The sequence below is a fragment of the Saimiri boliviensis genome, chromosome 7 (assembly GCF_048565385.1).
Source record: "Saimiri boliviensis isolate mSaiBol1 chromosome 7, mSaiBol1.pri, whole genome shotgun sequence".
In the NCBI taxonomy this organism is placed as follows: domain Eukaryota; kingdom Metazoa; phylum Chordata; class Mammalia; order Primates; family Cebidae; genus Saimiri; species Saimiri boliviensis.
In genome coordinates, this window is record NC_133455.1 from 71,226,112 (window position 1) to 71,250,144 (window position 24,033).

The 24,033-nt window shown below is 46.2% G+C and overlaps 2 protein-coding genes across 8 annotated transcripts in view; one reads left to right on the forward strand and one right to left on the reverse strand.

Annotated features, from left to right (window-relative positions):
- The window catches only part of RBMS2 (RNA binding motif single stranded interacting protein 2), a 103,964-nt gene extending 96,253 nt beyond the window's left edge, over positions 1-7,711 (forward strand). Inside the window, exon 14 of the mRNA XM_039471579.2 lies at positions 7,645-7,711. The gene's annotated coding sequence lies outside the window, so the exon portion shown is untranslated. The remainder of the gene's footprint in view (positions 1-7,644) is intronic.
- Positions 1-24,033, reverse strand: part of BAZ2A (bromodomain adjacent to zinc finger domain 2A) — a 41,613-nt gene that overhangs the window by 7,466 nt on the left and 10,114 nt on the right. For 6 of the 7 annotated variants that reach the window (XM_074402753.1, XM_074402752.1, XM_074402754.1 and 3 more), the window contains 12 exons: positions 11,169-11,306; positions 8,719-9,312; positions 7,703-7,888; positions 6,745-6,963; positions 5,779-6,252; positions 5,575-5,635; positions 4,416-4,524; positions 4,155-4,256; positions 3,824-4,034; positions 1,624-1,724; positions 1,241-1,306; positions 825-1,058 (listed from right to left, as the gene is read on the reverse strand). In XM_074402753.1, coding sequence (XP_074258854.1) covers positions 825-1,058; positions 1,241-1,306; positions 1,624-1,724; positions 3,824-4,034; positions 4,155-4,256; positions 4,416-4,524; positions 5,575-5,635; positions 5,779-6,252; positions 6,745-6,963; positions 7,703-7,888; positions 8,719-9,312; positions 11,169-11,306 — 2,495 coding nt within the window. The remainder of the gene's footprint in view (positions 1-824; positions 1,059-1,240; positions 1,307-1,623; positions 1,725-3,823; positions 4,035-4,154; positions 4,257-4,415; positions 4,525-5,574; positions 5,636-5,778; positions 6,253-6,744; positions 6,964-7,702; positions 7,889-8,718; positions 9,313-11,168; positions 11,307-24,033) is intronic. The other variant, XM_074402755.1, reaches the window with a different exon arrangement.

Consider the following 24,033-nt stretch of genomic DNA (forward strand, 5'->3'; position numbering starts at 1 on the left):
CAAGCTGGAGTGCAGTGGCATAACCTCTGCTCACTGCACCCTCAACCTCCTAAGCCCAAGTGATTCTCCCACCTTAGTCTTCCAAATAGCTGGGACTACAGGGGCATGCCACCACACCCAGCTCATTTTTATATTTTCTGTAGAGATAAGGCCTTGCCATGTTGCCCAGGCTGGTCTTGAACTCCTGGGCTCAAGTAATCTGCCTGCCTCAGCCTCTCAAAGTGCTGGGATTACAGATGTGAGCCATGGCACCCACTTCCTTTATTAATTTTTTTTTTTTTTTTTTTTTTTTTGAGTTGGAGTTTCACTCTGTTAGCCAGGCTGGAGTGCAGTGGTGTGATCTCAGCTCACTGCAACCTCTGCCTCCTGGGTTCAGGCAATTCTCCTGCCTCAGCCTCCTGAGTAGCTGGGATTACAGGCATGCACCACCAGGCCCAGCTAATTTTTTGTATTTTTAGTAGAGACGGGGTTTCACAATGTTGACCAGGACGGTCTCGATCTCCTGACCTCGTGATCCACCCGCCTCGGCCTCCCAAAGTGCTGGGATTACAGGCGTGAGACACTGTGCCCGGCCAATTTTTGCATTTTTAGTAGAAACGAGATTTCACCATGTTGGTCAGTCTGGTTTTGAACTCCTGACCTCAGATGATCCGACTCCCTCGACCTCCCAAAGTGCTGGGATTACAGGCATGACCCACCGTGCCCAGCCCCTTTAATCTTTAATGGAAATGTCTCTCCCATTGCAAAAATCCCTGTACTTTTCAAAAGGAAAGTCTTCCCAACTGGCCCCTCCATGACCCAGGAATTGTCACTCTCCTCACTACCTGGTGGTCAGTCAGACACATATCCTCTGTCGGCTTCTTCATTTCCTCCAAGATCATCTGTTGCCTCTGCCGTTCCTCCAAGCGCCTCTGTGTGGCCAGGGTCTTATCTGCTTTACAGGCTGGCTTGGCTTTGGCCACTTCCTCCTTTTCCTTCATTTTTACCTTCTCCTTCTTTTCTCTCTTGACTTTTTCCTTCAATTTTTCCTGCTTTGTCTTTACCTTTTCTTTCTCGGCCTACCCAAGGAAAAGAGGAACCACGAATGCCATAAAGATACCAGTTACTAACCTTCCCTGGTCTCAGTCCTCCCAACCTCAGAGTCCAGAAATCTCACTATAAAACAAGTCTGATGTACATATCTTGCAAAATCAATTTAATGGCTTCGAAATTATACTTGCAAGTGTGTACATGCACCTACCTTGGATTTCTTCTTAGCTTCCTTCTGCTTTAAGCTCTTGGTCTCTTGTTTCCGCTTGTTTTTGGCCTGTAAACCATAAGGGAAGTCATTTCTCCTCAAACTCTGAAAGCATCTCTGCTTGGGCTAGGATTCAAAAACAAAGGGTGCTGGGGAGGAGAGGTGAGAGATGGAATGAGGGGTTGGCAATGGATTGATTCTCTCACCCTAGAGATGCCCATGTTATTTTTGAACAAGCCCAATTCTCTAAATCAAGTGCAAGAAATTTCAGGGTAATGGAGATATGCTGCTACACAAGGAGTGGCCGATGTGGGAGAAGAAAAGAAAAGATGAAGCAGGTTGTAGGAAAAATTAACCTACTGTGTAATTTCTCTGATGTCCCTCACCTGCCCTTGGATAGTAGTCTGACACTCTCCCCGTTGTACCTTCTGCCTCATCTTCTTCTTGCTTTTACCAATCTTTGCTTTATCCTCCTCACTCAATGTTTCTGTGGGAGCAGAAAGAAAAATGAAACAAGTGAGGCAAGGGGCACATCTCTAACATCCAGGGCAACACATGCCTGTCTCAAAGCTGGCCTCCCAAGCAGCTCCCTGAAGAATCTAGAGTAGTTTTTTTTTTTTTTTTTAAAGTATACATAATAAAACATTGGGGGAAAAAATGTAGGAGAGGCACCTGCTATGGGGGTGGCACAAAGAACTCAAATGACATCTCCTGCCCAGAAGCACCAGCCCCTGGCTCCAATCGGACTGCTTTAGAAGGTGTCCTGCTGATAGAAAAGAGGCCACAATGGCAGAGTAGCCTTGTAGCCGATGTCTTTCCCAGGATACCTGACAAGGGCAGCAACCCACAGACTGATTTTAGAGCGGAGAGCAGAGAAAGGAAATAGCAAGCCAAACTGCCAGGGAAAGAGGGTAGTAGTTAGAAGCACTGATTAACTAAGGGTGTGCCAGAAAAAAAGGGCCCACACAGCGGACACCTCAAAAGAATCAGATCAACACTGACATAGTTGTTGATCATGCTCAGCTCCAGGTCTTGCTTCACTAAAAGTTCTGAATTTCTTCCTTTCTGGAAGACTTGTTGAAGTATAATTCTGCAAACAATAGAGTATTTCATAATTGATGTTTCTGACATGACTATATAAAATTTTTTTTTTTTTGAGACAGAGTCTCTGTCACCCAGGTTGGAGTGCAGTGGGGTAATCTCGGCTCACTGCAACCTCCGCCTCCCGGGTTCAAGCAATCCTCCTGCCTCAGCCTCCCAAGTAGCTGGGATTACAGGCACGTGCCACCACACCTGGCTAATGTTTTGTATTTTAGCCGAGACAGAATTTCACCGTGTTAGCCAGGATGGTCTAGATCTCCTGACCTCATGATCTGCCCATCTTGGCCTCCCCAAGTGCTAGGATTACAGGCGTGAGCCAGCATGCCTGGTCCTGACATGACAGTATGTATTCTTTTTTTTTTTTTTTTTTTTTTTGAGACGGAGTTTCGCTCTTGTTACCCAGGCTGGAGTGCAATGGCGCGATCTCAGCTCACCGCAACCTCCGCCTCCTGAGTTCAAGCAATTCTCTTGCCTCAGCCTCCTGAGTAGCTGGGATTACAGGCACGTGCCACCATGCCCAGCTAATTTTTTGTATTTTTAGTAGAGATGGGGTTTCACCATGTTGACCAGCATGGTCTCGATCTCTCGACCTCGTGATCCACCCGCCTCGGCCTCCCAAAGTGCTGGAATTACAGGCTTGAGCCACCGCGCCCGGCAACAGTATGTATTCTTTTGTTTCTGGTACAGCACCACAACCACATGTCTACGTGGCAATCCTCTAAAACAGATATTATGGGGAGACTAATTATCTAAGGCTTTGATTAAAGTATGAGACTTGCTCTAGGTCATATGGCTGAAACATGACAGAGCTCAGTGTCTGAGAATCAAGAGACTAAGTTTTTTCACATTCTTCACAGTACACCAGGATAAATGCAACATTCACTAAAAATTTAGGTATTTCTCACCTGTCCAACCACTACAACAGTGACTATTACTATTATTTTTTTAGAGACAGGGTCTTACTCTGTTGCCCAGATTGGAGTGCAGTAACACAACTGCAGTTTACTGCAACCTCCGAACTCCTAGGCTCAGGTGATCCTCTCCTGCCTGCCTCAGCCTCCTGAGTAACTGGGAATATTAGGCACATATGACCATGCCTGGCTTCCAATTATCTTTTGAATTCAGATGTGAATTCTGAACCTCCATGATAGTAGAAATGAGCAAGGTAAGAGTGTACAACTAAACCAGTTAGACAAGGAGCTAAAAGATGGAAGAAAGGGCAAGAAAATCCTCTCTTCTGGGCTACATAAACACATCTGGGGACAGCCCAAAGTTTCACTGGTAACAGCAACTCAACCAAGAGTATGGCTAGAAGTATTCCAAAGCATTGGGACTCTGATGCTGGATTCCAAGGAGAAGCTGATTCAGATTTATTCTTCCCAGACGTTAGTCACACTCCTGGGAAATCCAGGTATTAGCAATTCATCAACATTTTAGATACTTCACGCAGGGAACAGAATCCCAAAGTAAGAAACACAACTGTACCTTGGGCCTCCAGTTTCTTTAGGAGGCGGTTGTCTGTCTTGTTCAACACCTCAGTAATTTTGACCTTAGGTGGCCGACCTCGGCCCCGTTTCACCTTGGGGACTTCCTTAGTCTTAGCCTTCTCAGTGTTTCGAGGTCGACCCCGTTTGCCAGTAATTGCCTGAATCCTTGATGGGATCTCCTCTGCTGAGAGCTGCACCCATTGCAAGCCCTAAGGTAGCAAGGAAGACTGTTAGAGTGGGAAGGAATCAGTGCAGGCCATACCCTCAGAACCATTCAATGCCCCAGAACCTTCAAAGCCCACAAGCATATTTAACCCTTGGGTCTGCACCTCTGGTGTGTCTCTTTCTTCAAAGAAATCTCCAACAGGCATACGGGGACTGAAGCTAAAGTGCTCACGGCGGACACCGTGCACCACGTTGCGGCTCAGGTACTAAGAGGAGGAAGTAAAGTAACATTAATAAAGTTGGAACCCTACCATGTCTTCAGCCCGCAAAGGCACAAGCAGAAAAGGCCCAGAACAGACAATGCCAGCCTGTTGCCACTGAGCCCAAGAAGGGAGACTGTGCTTCCTTTTAAAAAGCTACATTACCTTGATCACTTCTGGAAATTGCTTCATCCTCTTCCCACAGGGGCCATAATACCAGGTCTCGCCCTGCCACCGGTGGCTGCCCTTCTTGATGCGTACCTCTCTCCGCCACCTGCCACAGAAGCACACGGGCCCTGCCGCCAGGTCACACCCCTACCCACTCCCATGCCACCTAAGGGCCAAGCCCTCTGAGCACATGGTCCTCCCCACATTTGTATCACTAGAACTACATGTAGATACAAAAGCACCTGGAGAGAGAAGCTTGGCTAGAAGGCTGGATTGAGCTCCAGCAAACACATCAATGCCCTTAGGAGAAAAACAATACAACAAACTGCAGAAGCTCAGAGAGCTCTCCACCCCTCCTTTACAAAATCAGTGAGATAAGCAGCCAGAAACCCCTCCCTGATGCCATTCAGAGCGGTTACTGTATTTCCAGTAAAGAGGATCAAGACCTAAGGGGAATAAATGCAGAAGACAAAGGGCAGGGAGGCAAGCAAGCAGAAAAGTAAATTTGCTGCTGACTCCATGAAATGACTCAATATGCCAGGGTTTAGTTAGGAACTCTGTGTTCTAAGCAATAGTATTCTAAGACTCATCTTTCTCTCAAAATTTTAAGCAGTACTCAGACTTGGTGACCACAAGTAGCCTTGAGGGGCAGGGGTGGAGAAGATCCAGGAAAGCAGTTATTTCCACAAGGCCCTGGTGTCAGCTGATTTGTTCATTTTGGTCACATACTGTTCCTGCCCTTACCTCTCCAAAGAGCATTAAAACAGCAACAAAACCATCCCAATTCGTTAGTACTAAATCACTCCTCATTCATTACTATCCCTTCTCCACAGAAACAGGACAAGCCAGCTAGTTTGGATATAAGCCCTAGGGTTTGGAAAAGATAACAGCTGGAGCTCCTCAGCTGGAGCTGAGCAAAACCGAGTTACTACAAGATGAAGAAAGGATAGGTGACAGAAGACAGATCTTGAGAAAAGAAGGAAAATCTAAAAATCTCATGCCAAGAAACATCGTCATTGCAGATAACTGTGCTGTAAGCTACTCTTGTCTGGCCCAATTCCTCCTCCACCTCAGAGGGAAAGAGGCATTCCCTTCTTTCTAGAATTGTGCATTAAACTTGTCAAGGTCAATGCATGAAGCAAACTAGAGCATTTACCCATGCTGGAGGGGAAGACGAACTTCTTCTGGGGTAGCAATACGTCTCCTCAGGACATCACCTTAGGAGGAAGACAAGAGATACCCAAGTTAACAGTTCAAGCAAGATATTCAAACAATACTCCAGGAGGGAAGAGCTAAATGCAACATGGGACAGAAAGTTTCTTGGAACCATACAGGAATAGAATAGAATCTGGATACTCACCACTACCAGAAGTAGTGAGTCCTTCTCCAGTGATCTCTTCCTGGTCAGCAGTGGTTTCTGGGAAGCTGCTGATATCCTTATTTGCTGGGGAGGCTGTTGGGAAGGCAGCTGCTGGGGAAGTTACAGGAGAGACTTTTGGGGATGCCACTGAGGCAGTCAAGGGGACTTCTGAGGAGACTGCTGGGAGGATTGCTGAGGCAGCTGGAGAGACCACTGAGAAGACTGCTGGAGAGACAACTGTAGAAGCTGCTGGACAAACTTCTGGAGAGATTTCTGGGGAGGCTGGTGGAGAAACCACTAGGGAGACTGCTGGGGAGGCTGTTGGCGAGACTGCTGGTGAGGTTGCTGGATGCAGCTGAATAGCGGATGGCTGATCGGGAGCTGGCTGAGTCAAGGATGGTGGGAAATCTGAAGACTGAGTCTCCATTTCTTCCTGTTCAGCGTCACTACCATTATTCAGGTCAAAGCTGTTATCTAGAATCCAAAGGGAGAGGACAGACTTAAAAAAAAACAAAGCATCACATAAAACCACAGAATCTCCTTAGTCAAACCTGGACCAAGCTAAACAGGGTTACTTCAAGGGCTCTTCCCTAAGGCTGAAAAAAGAAGTAGCTTCTGGCTTTTCTTCCAACCAATCATGAAGATTAAAGGGCAAAGTTGCTACAGCTGTCACTGTGTGAAGCAATCAGTACCTTTTACCTGGTGCCAATAAGGCCGCTTAGCCTCCTTTTCCCTACAAATTCCAAGTCTCACAAGTTCTTCAAAGCAGAAGGCCCAGGTCAGAGTGTAGCAGCCTGTGCCTCCTTTAGTCTCCTTTAGTCCTGTGTGATATACTATCACACAGCCCCTCAGCTCCCAGTAAGGTGGTCTTACAGATTGCCCACTCTTAATGCCCTAACTATGAAACTTACTCTCTCATCTTTTCTCAGGTCAATGTCTTTCTTTGTCCTACCTACCCTCACTTACCTTGCAGGACAGACTCCCCTAGGACAGGTGGAGAGGCGGGACTGGCAAAGATAGAGGTTGATGTTTGACTATCATCTGCCAGGAGACTGAAGGCAGTAGCATTATTGAGGGAAGGGCAATCAAGGGCAGAGATCACAGTGCTGTCCTCAAGAGGCAGCTTGTCCTCTGCACCCATCAGCTCCGTGTCATCAATACCATATAGTCCTCCACTCACTGGCTCTGTTCACAGGAGTAGAAAAATCAGAGCAGAATAATGACAAAAAAAAAAACAGAAAGCAAGATTTAAGAAACATTGGTCAGAAAATATCCAATTCTAGTTCCCACAGTGTGAAGATTCTTCCTAATAGTAAATTAGGTAACAACTACAGCCCCCTCCCTGAAATAGTAGTCATGAGACTATAGGGATGATAAAAGTTTGAGGGGAGGCCGAGGCAGGAGAATTGCCTGAGGCCAGGAGTTCAACACCAGCCTGGGCAACAGGAAGACCTCTTCTCTACAAAAATAAAGTTTGAGGTGAAAATTAAAGGAAAGACATTGGTGGTATTATCTACCCAGAGACCTAGGCAAAATTCTAGCATTTATGATAAAATATGTCTTTCTTGTACTTCAGTGGTGTAAACGGTAACCGCTCAGTGATAAATGCTTTTTTCCTAGTTAGTTAGAACCCAGAAAGACCAACTGTGTTGTGGTAAGTTCCTTGGATCCAGTGAATTATTACAGCCCAGAGCTCTTGGCCAAAAGGAATACTGGAAAAGAACCTGGGACATGAACCAATTCAGCTCAGAGTTCAGTGAGCACAGCAAGGCCAGTAGCATGTAACTGTAGTCTGCCTTAGGCCTATCTGGAAGTCCCAGTACCCCTGATTCCCTAATACTTTCCCCGTTTTACTGTCTCTTTCAGGTGAAAGTTGGCTATTCTCTGCATGGATAAGTTAAAGGGAGCCAGCCTCCAGGCCTACCTGATGCCAGGGAGTTGAAGGGCTCCAGAGAGTCTTCACTGAGGATTGGAGTGTCTTCCAGTTGATCAGGAAGATGTGAAGGATCATCTAAACAGCTCACTGTGGGGTCAGGGACCAGGACTGAGACTTCTTGGTGTAACGATTCCACAGAAGGGACAGAGCCATTGTAGCCACACATCTTCAGTTCTAGGAAATCCCAGGAGAGATGAAAAGTCAAAATCAGTGCCTTCAGCTGACTCACTTAGCTACAGTAGGCAGTCAATCTTTGCTAGAAGGATGTTCATTCATTCAACATTTAGTCTGAGCAGAGATGTGTTGGTAAAACCAATCCTACAGTGGTCAAAGAGAGGAAAAGAGGGGTCTGAGACAAGAATTCCATCATGTTCTCAGATATCTCCCCCATCCAGTGGGAAACAGAGAAAACACCCTGAAATTTTCTAGAGTGGTGGTTACCCTTTTACCAGGAATCAATTGCAAGCTAAGCTTTTATCTATTTTGCGGAAAAAGATGAGAGGGGTTGTCACATGTACTAATGCTAAACAACAAAAAAGGAAAACTGAGTAGACAAACGATGATATATGCTCTGCCTGCTTCCTTCCCTCCTTCGCATGCCAATCACTACTTGGGCTCAGCCCACTTTAGCAGCCAGTTGGATCCTGCCGTAGTCAGTTAAAACAACCTCAATGCCCCCTGCTAGACCCTTACCCCTTCATATATTTTGAAAGAAGACTTTCTTGATGCAAGGTGTCTACTGGGGCTGTTTTGGGCTCGCCCACCTGCCCTCTCCAGGCCCGCAGCTCTGCATGAGCTTGAAATAATTTGCACTCCCACTCGTGAAGCTGGTGCTGCTGCCACAAAAACACCAGCCACTTGGCTCTGCTAATTGCTAATCACCAACATGCAAATCAGCCTCCACTGCAGAGAGCTGAAAAGACAAGTTTTCCTCACCTCAAAAAGCCACTGTCCCCCCAGCTCCATTTTCCCTTTCCCTACCCAGTTCACCAACCCAGTTATACCTGGCTGCTCTTCTTCCAGCTCCAGGCTGCCTACCAAGCCAGTGCCATTCTCTGCCACAACTGAAGTCATCTCCTTTTCTGCTGCCTCGTCAGGATGGATACCACTGCCTACCTCCTGGGAGGATGCAAAGGTTTGAATGCTAGATCCCAACATAGGAGAAGTCTGTGGGGAGGTAAAAAAACTAGGGGGTCCATTGGGCATCACCTCAAAATTCTGGTCAGGAAAGGAATCATACAGTTCTTGTGAATCAAAGTTAAGCCCCATGGGACTCTGGGTACCGTTGGCCCAGAACTCTTGGCTCCCAGCCCGAAGGTTAGTGTTGTGAGTTGGGGATGAAGGTTGCCGGCTGCCCACAAGGATGCCGTTGAGTGGGTATTGTCCCCCCGAGAACTGGGAGAGAAGGGGTGGGTCCTTGAGGTTGCTGCCAGGATTGGCAGATGGGTACTGTGAGTAGTTCCAGAGACAGTCGTAGGCCACGCTGGGGTGATGGATGTGTGAGGTGCTGGAGGAGTGGGGAGCAGAGTTCAAAATCCCTGAAGTAGTAGTGTGAGATACAGTAGATAAGCCATTAACATTCACATCCCCATTCAAACCTGGTAGAGAGGGAAAGAAAAGGTCAGTTACAGATTTGTAGGCAAGCAACTCTACCCAAACAAATAACACTGACTAGAAAAAGACAAGGTAAAGGAAGGGGGATTCCTCCTCTGCTCTATTTAGTTTTTTGGTCTCTGGAGAACACCAAGCCCAGAGGCTCCTGGATGTAAGCTTAGCAACTGCTGCTGAGGCTGCTGAGTAGGGGGCTAGAGAGCTCTCCAGGCCTACCACAGGAGCTACCAGCAGAGCTGGTTGATGCTGGCTTTTTTTTTTTTTTTTTTTTTTTAACTAAACGAAGCTGTTTGCAGACTCCCTACAGTGACTTAACATTCTGCCCTACTCTTATTCCCTAGGGGATTTCTTCCCTTGGAGGGGCATGACTGAATTCTCCAGGGCCCCCCTTTCCCTGGTGCCTATTTGGCCCCACAGTGGCACCAGAAGGGACAGCCTCCACCTCACTGGCACATGCAGATCCAGCACTTTGTGCTGGGCTAAGAATAGAATTTGCAGTCACCACAGCGACAAGATCCCAGCTCAGGAGGCTGGGCTTGGCCCTTCCCCATAGGCACTGGAAGGTAATATGCCAGCTGGGGGGTCGGGGAAACCTTTGCATGCAGTGCCGTAAAATTCAGCTCTTAATATCAATGGCAACCTCTGGAATGAAGGAAAAATCAAACAAAAAGAACCAAGATATGAGGAAGCTTGAGGGGTAGGGGGGAATCCAATGAAATAAAGGAGCTTCTATCATCGGCAACCCTCTTGGAGAGGATAGGAGGGAGAAGTAGCAGTATTTTTCTGCTGCAAGGAAGGAGGGAAGCATGTGTGCTTCTCTCTGCTTCCAAGCATGAAGGACCTGAAAGCCAAGCAACATTATAGAGGTACCTTGCAGAATCATGGTACAGAACAACTGATAAGCCAAATCCAGGAAAAGACCCACTCCTAACAGCAACACCTCCATATGGAATTACGAACTTCTCTCTGGGGAACTAGGTAAGCACTAAACTTTCCCTTGTCCCTACCTTCCATCCAAGGACAGAAGGTGGCATAGGTAATTCTAGAATCTGCTTTTCTCTGATGTACAAACTAAAAGACAATACACTGCAACCTCACTCAACTCTCAGTCCTGGCCCACTGGAGCTTCCCTAGCCTCTGCAAACAGCTTCTTGGAAGTCTGGTCCTTTATTTCTCTGAGGAGTCCAACCTAGTGAGCAGCAGCAGTAGCCACCTCCCACTCTGTCAGCAGCTAGGGGAACAGAGCTGACAGAAGAATAGGCTAAGATGAAAAAGCAAGTGGGTTTTTCTAATCTCTTCCAACCTTAAGTCAATACAAAAAAACAAGTTTCCAAGGCCAGCACGGTGGCTCACATCTGTAATCCCAGCACTTTGGGAGGCTGAGGCGATTGGTCGGGGAGGGAATCACAAGGTGAAGAGATCAAGACCATCCTGGTCAATCTGGTGAAACCCCGTCTCTACTAAAAATACAAAAATTAGCTGGGCATTGTGGCACATGCCTGTAGTCCCAGCCACTCAGGAGGCTGAGACAGGAGAAATACTTGAACCTGGAAGGTGGAGGTTGCAGTGAACCGAAATTGCACCACCATAGTCCAGCCTGGCGACAGAGAAAGACTCGGTTCTCAAAAAAAAAAGTTTTCCAAAACCCTAGAACTTATTCTTAGAAGTTGATTACTCTCCAGCAGCTAGAATTCTGTGGATTCACTTCCTCCCTCCCCACCTGGCAGGAAGAAAAGCTGCGGAGGGATAGCTAGCCCAAAGTGGAACCAAATATGCTCCCATGAATCTGCCCTAAAGAAATGATGCCCATTCCCTCCCCAGGCCAAACAGCCCTCACACTCACTTTTCCCTTGTGGGGGGAAGTTCATGGGAGACCCGTTAGTGTAGAGGCCCTCCCCTGAGGAAGGAGAGGGTTTCAGTCCTGAGGCAGCAGGTGCAGGGGGAAGGCCAGTAAAGTTAAAATGGTCGTTTGCCTCCATTTCTGCAGGAGGGGAAAGAGAGGGAAAAAAAAAAATACTGGCGGTTAAACAAGGTTATGTCACCTGGAATCTTCCACGGGGAATGACCCCTGCCCTCCACCTACTTACCCTTCTACCCAAGTACTGTGTGAGGGAAGGTACAAGGTAAGCAAAGAGGAGGAGAAAATATGCCCTTAGCCTGGGCAATGACCCTATGAAATAGTCTTAAAGCCAGCTTTGTAGATTAAAAAACAAAACAAGTTAGTGAGAAAAACCAAGATACAAGTCTGGAGGACTCTTCCCGCTGTATAAGCCCCACTCAGCCCAGGTTAACTTTCTATATTAGCTATTAGCCATCTAGCATAACATTTAACATTCTCCATCTTTTTGTTTTTATGCTCAAGGTAAAGTCTTCCTCCCAGGCCCACAAAAGGTTCTCAAAGCCATCTTTTTGACAGAAAAGCATATTTGATAAACACTATTTGTTTCATTATTAAACTTGAGCTAAACATTATTTCTAGTTATCCTATCCATAGTCCTAGACATCTCAAGATAGTAGTTACATTAGTAAAGGGATTTGAAAAGGAGACTACATTACAGAAAGGTGACCATAATGGCAAACCTCAAATCATCCAGCAATACTTATACTCTTTATGCTCTAAGAACATAGGTCAGAAAAATGTCAGCAGTAAAAATCTGATTAAATAACAAGGTACCTGAAAAAATATTATTCTGTTATGTCTACTATGGTTATTTCCTTATGTTTTAGTTTTGTGGCTTAAATATAAAGAAAGGGTCATGGAAATAATAGCAAGATACTTAAATTTGTAAAGTGCATTGAGATGTGGTTAAAAAGTTTTTCACCCTCTCCTGAATACTACTAAGAATGATGAGACGCCCTTGATCAGAATGAATTTAACTTTGGTAGAGCAAAGGAAAGAAAGAAAGCAGAAGCCAGAATTATTGGTAAACTCTAACGTATCAATTGGATTCTTGTGATATCCTAGTGCATACCAACTCAATATGTGAGAAACATAATCTGTCTTGACACAGAAAAAGCAACTCCTTGAATTATGTTACTACATTTTAAAAAAAGAAGAAATCAGACGAAAGTTTTCTTTATGAAGCTCCTAAGATGAGGCAACAAGCAAATCTAAGTAATGCTTAAAATAACCTTGTTTGAAAGGAACCAGGTGTAAAGCTTTTTAAGAATGAATAGGCCAGGCCGGGCGCGGTGGCTCAAGCTTGTAATCCCAGCACTTTGGGAGGCCGAGGCGGGTGGATCACGAGGTCGAGAGATCGAGACCATCCTCGTCAACATGGTGAAACCCCGTCTCTACTAAAAATACAAAAAATTAGCTGGGCATGGTGGTGCATGCCTGTAATCCCAGCTACTCAGGAGGCTAAGGCAGGAGAATCGCCTGAACCCAGGAGGCGGAGGTTGCGGTGAGCCGAGATTGCGCCATTGCACCCCAGCCTGGGTAACAAGAGCGAAACTCCGTCTCAAAAACAAACAAACAAACAAAAAGAATGAATAGCCGGGCTCGGTGGCTCAAGCCTGTAATCCCAGCACTTTGGGAGGCCGAGGCGGGTGGATCACGAGGTCAAGAGATCGAGACCATCCTGGTCAACATGGTGAAACCCCGTCTCTACTAATGGTGCAAAAAATTAGCAGAGCATGGTGGCGTGTGCCTGTAATCCCAGCTACTCCGGAGGCTGAAGCAGGAGAATTGCCTGAACCCAGGAGGCGGAGGTTGCGGTGAGCCGAGATCGCGCCATTGCACTCCAGCCTGGGTAACAAGAGCGAAACTCTGTCTCAAAAAAAAAAAAAGAATGAATAGGCCAGGCACAGTGTAACTCACGCCTGCAATCCCATGCAATCCCAACACTTGGGGAGGCCAAGGTGGGTGGATCACCTGAGGTCAGGAGTTCGAGACCAGCCTGGCCTACGTGGTGAAACCCCGTCTTTACTAAAAATACAAAAATTGGCTGGGGGTGGTGTTGGGCACCTGTAGTCCCAGTTACTCGGGAGGCTGAGGAAGGAGAATTGCTTGAACCCACGAGGCAGAGGTTACAGTGAACCAAGATTGTGTCACTGCACTCCAGCCTGGGCGACAAGAGTGAAAACTCCATTTCAAAAAAAGAGAACAAATACATTGGTTAAGTATACATATGATAAGGCCTGGCATAGTGACTTACACCTAAAATCCCAACACTTTGGAAGCCAAAGCAGGAGGACCGTTTGAGGTCAGGAGTTTAAGACCAAGTTGGACAACATGGTGAGATCTATCTCTACAAAAAATTTTTAAAGCAGCAGGGTGTGGTAGGGCACACCTGTAGTCCTAGCTTACTCGAGAGGCTGAAGCAGAAGGATCACTTGAGCCCAGAAGGTTGAGGCGGCAGTGAACCATGATCATACCACTGCACTCCAGCCTGGGTGACCAAGCATGACCCTGTCTCAAAAAAAAAAAAAAAAAAAAAAAAAAAATATATATATATATATATATATATAAATGTAATTACTGGCCAAAGTCTGCAAGAGTTACATTCATGATTATGCTACATTACTACAAATTAGACACCACTGGTATAAATGTGAATATAATGTAATTCTGAGCATGAAATATAGACACTGCATAGTACATGGTGGCACATGCCTGTAATCCTAGTGCTTTGGGAGGCCAAAGCAGGAAGACAGCTTGAGATCAAGAGATTGAGACCATCCTGGGAAAAACAGCAAGGCTCTATCTATACAAAAAAATTTAAAAATTAAGGCGGGCGCGGTGGCTCACGCCTGTAATCCCAGCACTTTGGGAGGCCGAGGTGGGTGGATCACGAGGTCAAGAGATCCAGACCATCCTGGTCAACATAGTGAAATCCCGTCTCTACTAAAAATACAAAAAATTAGCTGGGCATGGTGGCACATTCCTGTAATCCCAGCTACTCAGGAGGCTGAGGCAGGAGAATTGCCTGAACCCAGGAGGCAGAGGTTCTGGTGAGCCAAGATCGTGCCATTGCACTCTAGCCTGGGTAACAAGAGTGAAACTCCGTCTCAAAAAAAAAAAAAAAATTAAAAATTAGCTGGGCATGATGGTTCCTCCTTGTAGTCCCAGCTACTCAGGAGGCTGAGGCAGGAAGATCACTTGAGCCCAAAAGTTCATGTCTAGCCTGTACACCATAGCAAGAACCCATCTCTGAAAAATAAAAGCAATTTGTGTTTTGTTGATTTAAGAGGGAAAAATTTTTAGGAGTGACTTATCTCCCATGTAGGATTTATCAGCTTTAGTCTAAATAGCGGTGTCCAATCTTTTGGCTTCCCTGGGCCACACTGGAAGGAAAACTGTCTTGGGCCACACATAGAATACACTAATGACAGCTGATGAGCTTACACACACAGACACACACACACACACACACACACACACACACACACACACAAAGAAAGTTTACAAATCGGTGTTGGGCCACATTCAAAGTTGTCCTGGGCAGGTTGGACAAGCTTGCCCTAAATTAAGTAGCAGATCTAAACCACACATAAAATACACTAATGACAGCTGATGAGCTTACACACACACACACACACACACACACACACACACACACACACAAAAAGTAAGTTTACAAATCGGTGTTGGGCCACATTCAAAGTTGTCCTGGGCAGGTTGGACAAGCTTGCCCTAAATTAAGTAGCAGACCTAAACCTGCTATGTATCAATGAAAAAACTAAGTCTCTATAGTGAAAAGACCCCAGGTTAGCCAGGCATGATGGTGAGTCCCTGCAGTCCCAGCTACTTGGGATGCTGAGGCAGGAGATCACTTGAGCCTGGGAAGTGGAGATTGCAGTGAGCCAAGATCATGCTACTGCACTCAAGTCTGGGTGTGACACAGCAAAACCGTCTCAAAAAAAAAAAAAAGAGCCGGGCGCGGTGGCTCAAGCCTGTAATCCCAGCACTTTGGGAGGCCGAGGCGGGTGGATCATGAGGTCAAGAGATCGAGACCAACCTGGTCAACATCGTGAAACCCCGTCTCTACTAAAAATACAAAAAATTAGCTGGGCATGGCGGCGCGTGCCTGTAATCCCAGCTACTCAGGAGGCTGAGGCAGGAGAATTGCCTGAACCCAGGAGGCGGAGGTTGCGGTGAGCCGAGATCGCGCCATTGCACTCCAGCCTGGGTAACAAGAGCGAAACTCCGTCTCAAAAAAAAAAAAAAAAAAAAAAAAAAAAAGACCACAGGGTCCCCCAGGATTTCTTTTTTTTTTTTTTTTTGAGGTGAAGTTTCCCTCTTGTTGCCCAGGCTGGAGTGCAAGGTTATGATCTGGGCTCACTGCAACCTATGCCTCCCTAGTTTAACCTATTTGCCTGACTCAGCCTCCCCAGTAGCTAGGATTACAGGTACCTGCCAACACGCCTGGCTAATTTTTTGTATTTTTTTTTGAGACGGAGTGTTCACTGTTGTTACCCAGGCTGGAGTGCAATGACACGATCTCGGCTCATCGCAACCTACCCTCCTGGGTTCGAGCAATTATTCTGCCTCAGCCTCCTGAGTAGCTGGGACTACAGGCGTGCACCACCACGCCCGGCTAATTTTTGTATTTTTAGTAGAGACGGGGTTTCACCTTGTTGACCAAGATGGTCTCGATCTCTTGACCTTATGATCCACTCGCCTCAGCCTTCCAAATTGCTGGGACTATAGGTGTGAGCCACCGTGCCCGGCCTAATTTTTTGTATTTTTAGTAGAGATGGGGTTATACCATGTTGACCAGGCTAGTCTTGAACTTCTGACCTCAAGTGATCCACCTGCCTCGGCCTCCCAAAGTGCTGGGATTACAAGCGTGAGCCACCACACCCAGCCAGGATTTCCCTCTTATAGTTAACAGCCACTCCTCAGCAGTAGGGGGTCTGAAAAATAAGTGTCATGAGATTAATAACCCTTCTGAAGTGCAAGAAATAAAGGAAACTTCGTTCCTTAGTCTCTAGTTAGGTTCCTTCAAAGTTTATACCACAGAGCAAAGGAGACATTCAATACTTCACTTCAAAAGTCCTGGAAATACTATGCCTAGAGAGCCAGTTTCATCTGATCCTCGCCTCTCCTCTCCCCATTTTTTGCACAGCCACACCTCCCCTGGTATAGAGGACACATGCAACTTCCCTCCTATGTGCAGTGGACTATATCCTCCTCCTCAATGATGGGCCACAGTTCATTTTTCCATTCTCTATTTGAATTCATCAAAAAAGTTGAGACCTCCTTTCTGCTGCTCTAGAAAAGCACAGCATATCCTGTTTTTGTAAATATTAATAACAATATGTGGATGGCTCACAGAAATCAGAAGTAAAAGGAATGGGAAGTTATCTGGTATTTGAGATCAGTTTCTCTACATATCTCTACTGAACTGTCTTCAGAACCACAACCACTTCATTTACAAGAAGCTTCCCAGACACATAAAATTGTCTTTGTGCTGTGCAATATAGTGGGCTCTAGGTTCAAATACCAACTCTACTATTTACTAGCTAGCTGTTTAACCTTGGACAAGTTACTTACACTTGCTGGGCATAAGTTTCATCATCTGTAAAAATTTTTGTGCCCACTCTCAGCACTTGTGAGGATTAAATGAGAAAATTTGTATTAAAGCCTCAGCATATTGTCTGTCATCCAGCAAGCACTCCAAAACATTAGCAAGTGCCTGTAATTCTTGGGACAGAGTTTCGTTCTGTCATCCAGAGTGGAATGCAGTGGCATAATCATAGTTCACTGCAGCCTGGAACTCCTGGGCTCCAGTGATCCGCCTCTGCCTCAGCTTCCCAAGTAGCTAGGAGTACAGGCACTCACCACCACACCAAATTTTTTTTTTTATTGCATTTTAGGTTTTGGGGTACATGTGAAGAACATGCAAGATTGTTGCATAGGTACACACGTGGCAGTGTGATTTGCTGCCTTCTTCCCCATCACTTATATCTGGCATTTCTCCCCATGCTATCTCTCCCCAACTCCCCACCCCACCACCACACCAAATTTTTAAATTTTTTGTAGACACAGCATCCTCTATGTTGCCCATGCTAGTCTCATATTTCTGTTCTCAAGCAATTCTCCCACCTTAGCCTCCCAAAGTGCTGGGATTGCAGGCGTAAGCCACCTCACCAGGACTATATTAGTTACTATTATTAGACAAAGAATAAAAGACTGTGGTTTTTTTTTGTTTTTTGTTTTTTGTTTTTTTTTTGAGACAGAGTTTTGCTCTTGTTGCATGAGCTGGAGTGCAATGGCATGATCTTGGATGATCTTGGCTCACTGCAACCTCTGCCTCCCAGGTTCACACGATTCTCCACCCTCAACCTCCTGAGTAGCTGGGGTAACAGGCACACGCTACCACGCTTGACTAATTTTTTGTATTTCAGTAGAGATGGGGTTTCCCCATGTTGGCCAAGCTGATCTCGAACTCCTGACTTCAGTTGATTCGCCCGTCTTGGCCTCCCAGAGTGCTGGGATTACAGGCGTGAGCCATAGTGCTTGGCCTAAGACTGTGTGTGTAGTTTTCAAAAACATAAGCAGGTCTAGCCAGGAGCTCATGCCTGTAATCCCAGCACTTTGGAAGGCTGAGGTGGGTGGATCACAAGAGGTCAGGACTTCAAGACCAGCCTGGCCAACATGGTGAACCCCCGTCTCTATTAAAAATACAAAAAATTAGCCGGGCATGGTAGCACGTACCTGTTAGTCCCAGCTACTCATGAGGCTGAAGCTGGAGAATTACTTGAACCCAAGAGGCAGAGGTAGTTACGGTGAGTCAAGATGGCACCGCTGCACTCCAGCCTGGGCGACAGAGTGAGACTCCGTCTCAAGAAAAAAAAAAAAACAAACCACGACCAATATGGGAGATATGACAAAACTAGGGATGATCCAGCCAGGCTTCCTTATATGCAATTTGACTCCTTATTTCAGATGTCATTTAAATATGGGATCACAGTATGGGAATACAAAGAAAATGTGAACACCTCCTCTCATCAATAAATCTATGTTTATTTCATCTTAACCTTCCTACCCAAGATGCTTTTCACAATAAAGCCTGAAGGTAAACTCTGTCCTCTCATCCAGAGCTAGTACAAACAGTAAAGCAAAGGAGGGTATCTCCCTTTGAACTAATAGGATTTCGCCAAATGAGAAAAGAAATCAGCCAGTGTCCAACTCCTAGAGTAGCAGACAACTCTCATACCAGGAAGTATATTCAGGCAAGCACCCAGCCCAGTCCCAGTTGTACATAAATGGATCTTTTAAGAGCTCCTATGTTTCATTTATAAGAGTAAGGCACATTGCCCTATAAGCCTGAAGCAATAAAGCCCTCCCCACAGGGCCCAATAGGTTGCTTTTCTCTCAGTTGCAATCAAAGGGCTGCTACTCTGTGGGCCTGTGACATGGTTTTAATAGAAAAAGGCTGACAACACACAAAGTGTTGAAATAAATATTACATATTTCAACACTGTTACAGGTGTCCTCCTTGACCAATTCTAACCCTCCAGCCTCTGAGGCTACTCCCCAGGACAAGACACATTAACGTCCTCCACCTGTATACTGCAGCTGTCCCTGCAGCTCTTTGGTTCATTCTTCTCATGTAGCACACCAAAATCTCACAAATGGGAGGTTTCTAACTTGGGGTTGGGGGGATAAGACTTCAAATGTTTATCTTGACTAAACAGCAAAGGCGCCAGATACAGTGGCTCACACCTGTAATCCCAGCACTTTGGGAGGCCGAGGTGGGCGGATCACAAGGTCAGAAGTTTAAGATCAGCCTGGTCAGCTGGGCGCAGTGGCTCAAGCCTGTAATCCCAGCACTTTGGGAGGCTGAGGCGGGTGGATCACGAGGTCAAGAGATCGAGACCATCCTGGTCAACATGGTGAAACCCCGTCTCTACTAAAAATACAAAAATTAGCTGGGCACGGTGGCACTTGCCTGTAATCCCAGCTACTCAGGAGGCTGAGGCAGGAGAATTGCCTGAACCCAGGAGGCGGAGGTTGTGGTGAGCTGAGATCGTGCCATTGCACTCCAGCCTGGGTAACGAACGAAACTCCGTCTCAAAAAAAAAAAGATCAGCCTGGTCAATATGGTGAAATCCCATCTCTATTAGCTGGGCATGGTGGCGTGTGCCTGTAGTCCCAGCTACTCTAGAGGCTGAGGCAGGAAAATTGCTTGAACCTAGGAGGCGGAGGTTGCAATAAGTCAAGATTGCGCACCACTGCACTCTAGCCTGGGTGACAGAGTGAGACGCCATCTCAAAAACAAAAAACAAACGAACAAAAAACAGCAAAGGTAAATTCTATAGTAAAAATATCACTGTATTTTAGCTTTGTAATTGTGAACATCATGAAGGATATTTCTTTTTTTTTTTTTTTGAGACGGAGTTTAGCTCTTATTACCCAGGCTAGAGTGCAACGGTGCGATCTCGGCTCACCGCAACCTCCGCCTCCTGGGTTCAGGCAATTCTCCTGCCTCAGCCTCCTGAGTAGCTGGGATTACAGGCACGCGCCACCATGCCCAGCTAATGTTTTGTATTTTTAGTAGAGACAGGGTTTCACCATGTTGACCAGGATGGTCTCGATCTCTCGACCTCGTGATCCACCCGCCTCAGCCTCCCAAAGTGCTGGGATTACAGGCTTGAGCCACCGCGCCCGGCCTAGGATATTTCTTAACTACACATCTCTGGATTACTCACCACACTTGAATACAGAGTTTCTCATCAGGGGCAATTTTGCCCTGTAGTGGACATTTAGCAATCTCTGAAGGTATATGCTTCTGGCATATAGTAAGCAGAAGCTAGAGATGGTATTAGGCATCCTTCAACACACAGGCAGCACATCCCCACAACAAAGATATTATCTGGCCCACATATCAATAGTGCCGAGGCTGAGAAACCCTGTTCTAATGCAAAAGCTGTCCCATGCCTGCCCCACACCTTGAGAAAGTTCCAAGTTTTCACTGTTCCCAGTTCCTGACACTGCACATGAGGATGCTTTGGCTTTTGTATCTAAAAACCTCATCTCCCTGGCTAAGCCATCTTCCTCCACCAATAAAGAGTTCCAAGTAAGCTGGGAGAGGTGGCTCATGCCTATAACCTCAGCACTTTGGAAGGCTAAGGAAGGAGGATCACTTGAGGCCAGGAGTTCAAGACTGACCTGGACAACATAGTGATACCCCATCTCTATGTTAAAAAAAAAAATTCCGGCCGGGCGCAGTGGCTCAAGCCTGTAATCCCAGCACTTTGGGAGGCCAAGGCGGGTGGATCACAAGGTCAAGAGATCGAAACCATCCTGGTCAACATGGTGAAACCCCGTTTCTACTAAAAATACAAAAAATTAGCTGGGCATGGTGGCGCGTGCCTGTAATCCCAGCTACTCAGGAGGCTGAGGCAGGAGAATTGCCTGAACCCAGGAGGCGGAGGTTGCGGTGAGCCGAGATCCCGCCATTGCACTCCAGCCTGGGTAACAAGAGCGAAACTCCACCTAAAAAAAAAAAAAAAAAAAATTCCAGGCCAGGCATGGTGGCTCACACCTGTAATCCAAGCACTTTGGAGGCCCAGGTGGGTGGATCACCTGAGCTCGGGAGTTCAAGACCAGCCTGACCAACATGGTGAAACCCCGTCTTTATAAAAAAATAAAAATAAAAAATAAAATAAAATAAACAAAATAAATTCCAAGTACAAAGCCACAAAATAAATACACCCTCTTCTCCAATCAGGGTAACTCATTCTGACTGCCTTGGTAACAAGCTTCCCTTGCTGACTCAGACAAAGTATATCATATACTGACTGAGACTCAAAATATTATCTCCTTAACTAACTTCCCTAGTCAGAACTCCAAGTGAGGCAGAACAAAGATAATAAAAGAAAGGTTATACTAAGAGGGGCTACTCAAAGAAAACTGTCATGTCCAGGCTACTCAGAAGAATTCAAAGATGACTGTTCTCTGTCATTATTTCTTCTACATTATGTCAATTCCACAGCATCAGTTGGATAGTGAGTTCCACCATTATTATATCTCCAGCACCTAATTTAGTGCTAAGTACATAAAAGAACCAAAGGAAATATTTGTTGAGTCCATGGACTGAACAAATGAATGAGTAAATCTACCTTTTCTGCCACTACCAGCTTACTCACCCAGTGGACGACACAGACAGGGCTTTGCTCTTACTGTTTTCAGAGAACCAACAAAACTCAGCTTCATCCTTCACAGAGATAATAACTTCAAGAGAGAAGAAAGGCCCCTAATCGCGACATATTTAGATAGCCACACCTTGAAGAAAATAAGGCCTAGAAATAGGGAAGTACCAATAATGTAAAAAGGCAATAAATTAGCTAGGCATGGTGGCATGTGCCTGTAGTCCCAGGTTCTCCAGAGGCTGAGGTGGGAGAGTTATTTGAGCCTAGGAGCTGGAGGCTGCAGTGGGCTATGATTGCACCACTGCTCTCAAAAAGCAAACAAACAAAACAAAAAAAGCAATAAATGTAAGCTCTAAATTAGTAAAACGTTCTGATTGGTTTAACTGAACATGCAAGGCATATAGTAAGTTTTTAAATATTTATTAAATACAGAAACTACAGGTTAGGTGTTCTGCCACATTTCCAGTCACTTCACTGTCAGAAGACCAGGAATGCCTCTGAAATTTCAGGACACTAAAAGCCACAGTCCAGAGGTTATATTAAGGTTATTTCCCTCTTTTAGCTGAGTGTTTCTTAGAATTTCTTTTTCCTTTTTATTTGCTGAGGCAGAGTATGGCTCTGTCACCCAGGCTGGAATGCAGTGGTGTGCTCTCAGCTCACTGCAACCTCTGTCTCCCGGTTTCTCGCCTGCCTCAGCTCCCAAGCAGCTGGGATCACAGGCGCGAACCACCACACCAGCTAATTTTTGCTTTTTTTTTTTTTTTTTTGAGATGGAGTTTCGCTCTTGTTACCCAGGCTGGAGTGCAATGGCGCGATCTCGGCTCACCGCAACCTCCGCCTCCTGGGTTCAGGCAATTCTCCTGCCTCAGCCTCCTGAGTAGCTGGGATTACAGGCACACGCCACCATGCCCAGCTAATTTTTTGTATTTTTAGTAGAGACGGGGTTTCACCATGTTGACCGGGATGGTCTCGATCTCTTGACCTTATGATCCACCCGCCTCGGCCTCCCAAAGTGCTGAGATTACAGGCTTGAGCCACCGCACCCGGCCTTTTTTTTTCTTTTTGAGACAGAGTTTCGGTCTTGTTACCCAGGCTGGAGTGTAATGGCGCGATCTCGGCTCACCGCAACCTCCGCCTCCTGGGTTCAGGCAATTCTCCTGCCTCAGCCTCCTGAGTAGCTGGGATTACAAGCACGCGCCACCATGCCTAGCTAATTTTTTGTATTTTTAGTAGAGATGGGGTTTCACCATGTTGACCAGGATGGTCTCGATCTCTTGACCTCGTGATTCACCCGCCTCGGCCTCCCAAAGTGCTGGGATTACAGGCTTGAGCCACCGTGCCCGGCCAATTTTTGCATTTTTAGTAGAGGTGGGGTTTCACCATATTGGTAAGGCTGGTCTTGAACTCCTGACCTCAGCTTATCCATCCAAAGTGCTGGGATTGCAGGCTGAGCCACTGGGCCTGGCCAGAACTTCAACTCTAACAATTAAGGACTATCCTTTCCATACCCCAAAAATGAGCTAAGCAGGCAGGTTAAGGACCCCACTAGTGAGGCAGGCTACAAAGTCCAACCTCAAAAGACTAAAAGCAGAAAGACCACCTGTCTCTTAAAAACTTCCTTTTTTGGCCGGGCGCGGTGGCTCAAGCCTGTAATCCCAGCACTTTGGGAGGCCGAGGCGGGTGGATCACGAGGTCAAGAGATCGAGACCATCCTGGTCAACTTGGTGAAACCCCGTCTCTACTAAAAATACAAATAATTAGCTGGGCATGGTGGCGCGTGCCTGTAATCCCAGCTACTCAGGAGGCTGAGGCAGGAGAATTGCCTGAACCCGGGAGGCGGAGGTTGCGATGAACCGAGATCGCGCCATTGCACTCCAGCCTGGATAACAAGAGTGAAACTCTGTCTCAAAAAAAAAAAAAAAAAAAAAAAACTTCCTTTTTTGGAGGTAAATTTTTGGCAAGATTACAGTATTTCAGTCTGCAAAATGCCCCCATAATAATTATTCTCTTTAGGAGAAAGACAAAACACTAAGCCAATGCTACTTTTACTGCTAGTGACAAAGAATTTCCAGTTATCTTCAAAGATGGGATTGTTTTGTTTTGCAAAAATGCTTTTTTTTTGAGACAGAGTCTCCCACTGTTGCCTGGACTGGAGTGCAATGGCACGATTTCGGCTCCTTGCAACTTCCAGCCCAGGGTTCAAGCGATTCTCCTGCCTCAGCCTCCCAAGAAGCTGGGATTACAGGTACCTGCTACCACACCCAGCTAATATTTTGTATTTTTAGTAGCGATGAGGTTTCACTATGTTGGCCAGGCTGGTCTTAGACTCCTGACCTCATGATCCACCCGCCTCACCTCTTAAGTGCTGGGATTGGGATTACAGGCATGAGCCACCAGGCGTGATCCAAAATCACTATTTTCTCAAAATCAGCTTTGCTTTTCAAAGTCCAAATACTAGCCAGGCGCGGTGGCTCAAGCCTATAATCCCAGCACTTTGGGAGGCCGAGGCGGGTGGATCACGAGGTCAACAGATCGAGACCATCCTGGTCAACATGGTGAAACCCTGTCTCTACTAAAAGTACAAAAAATTAGCTGGGCATGGTGGC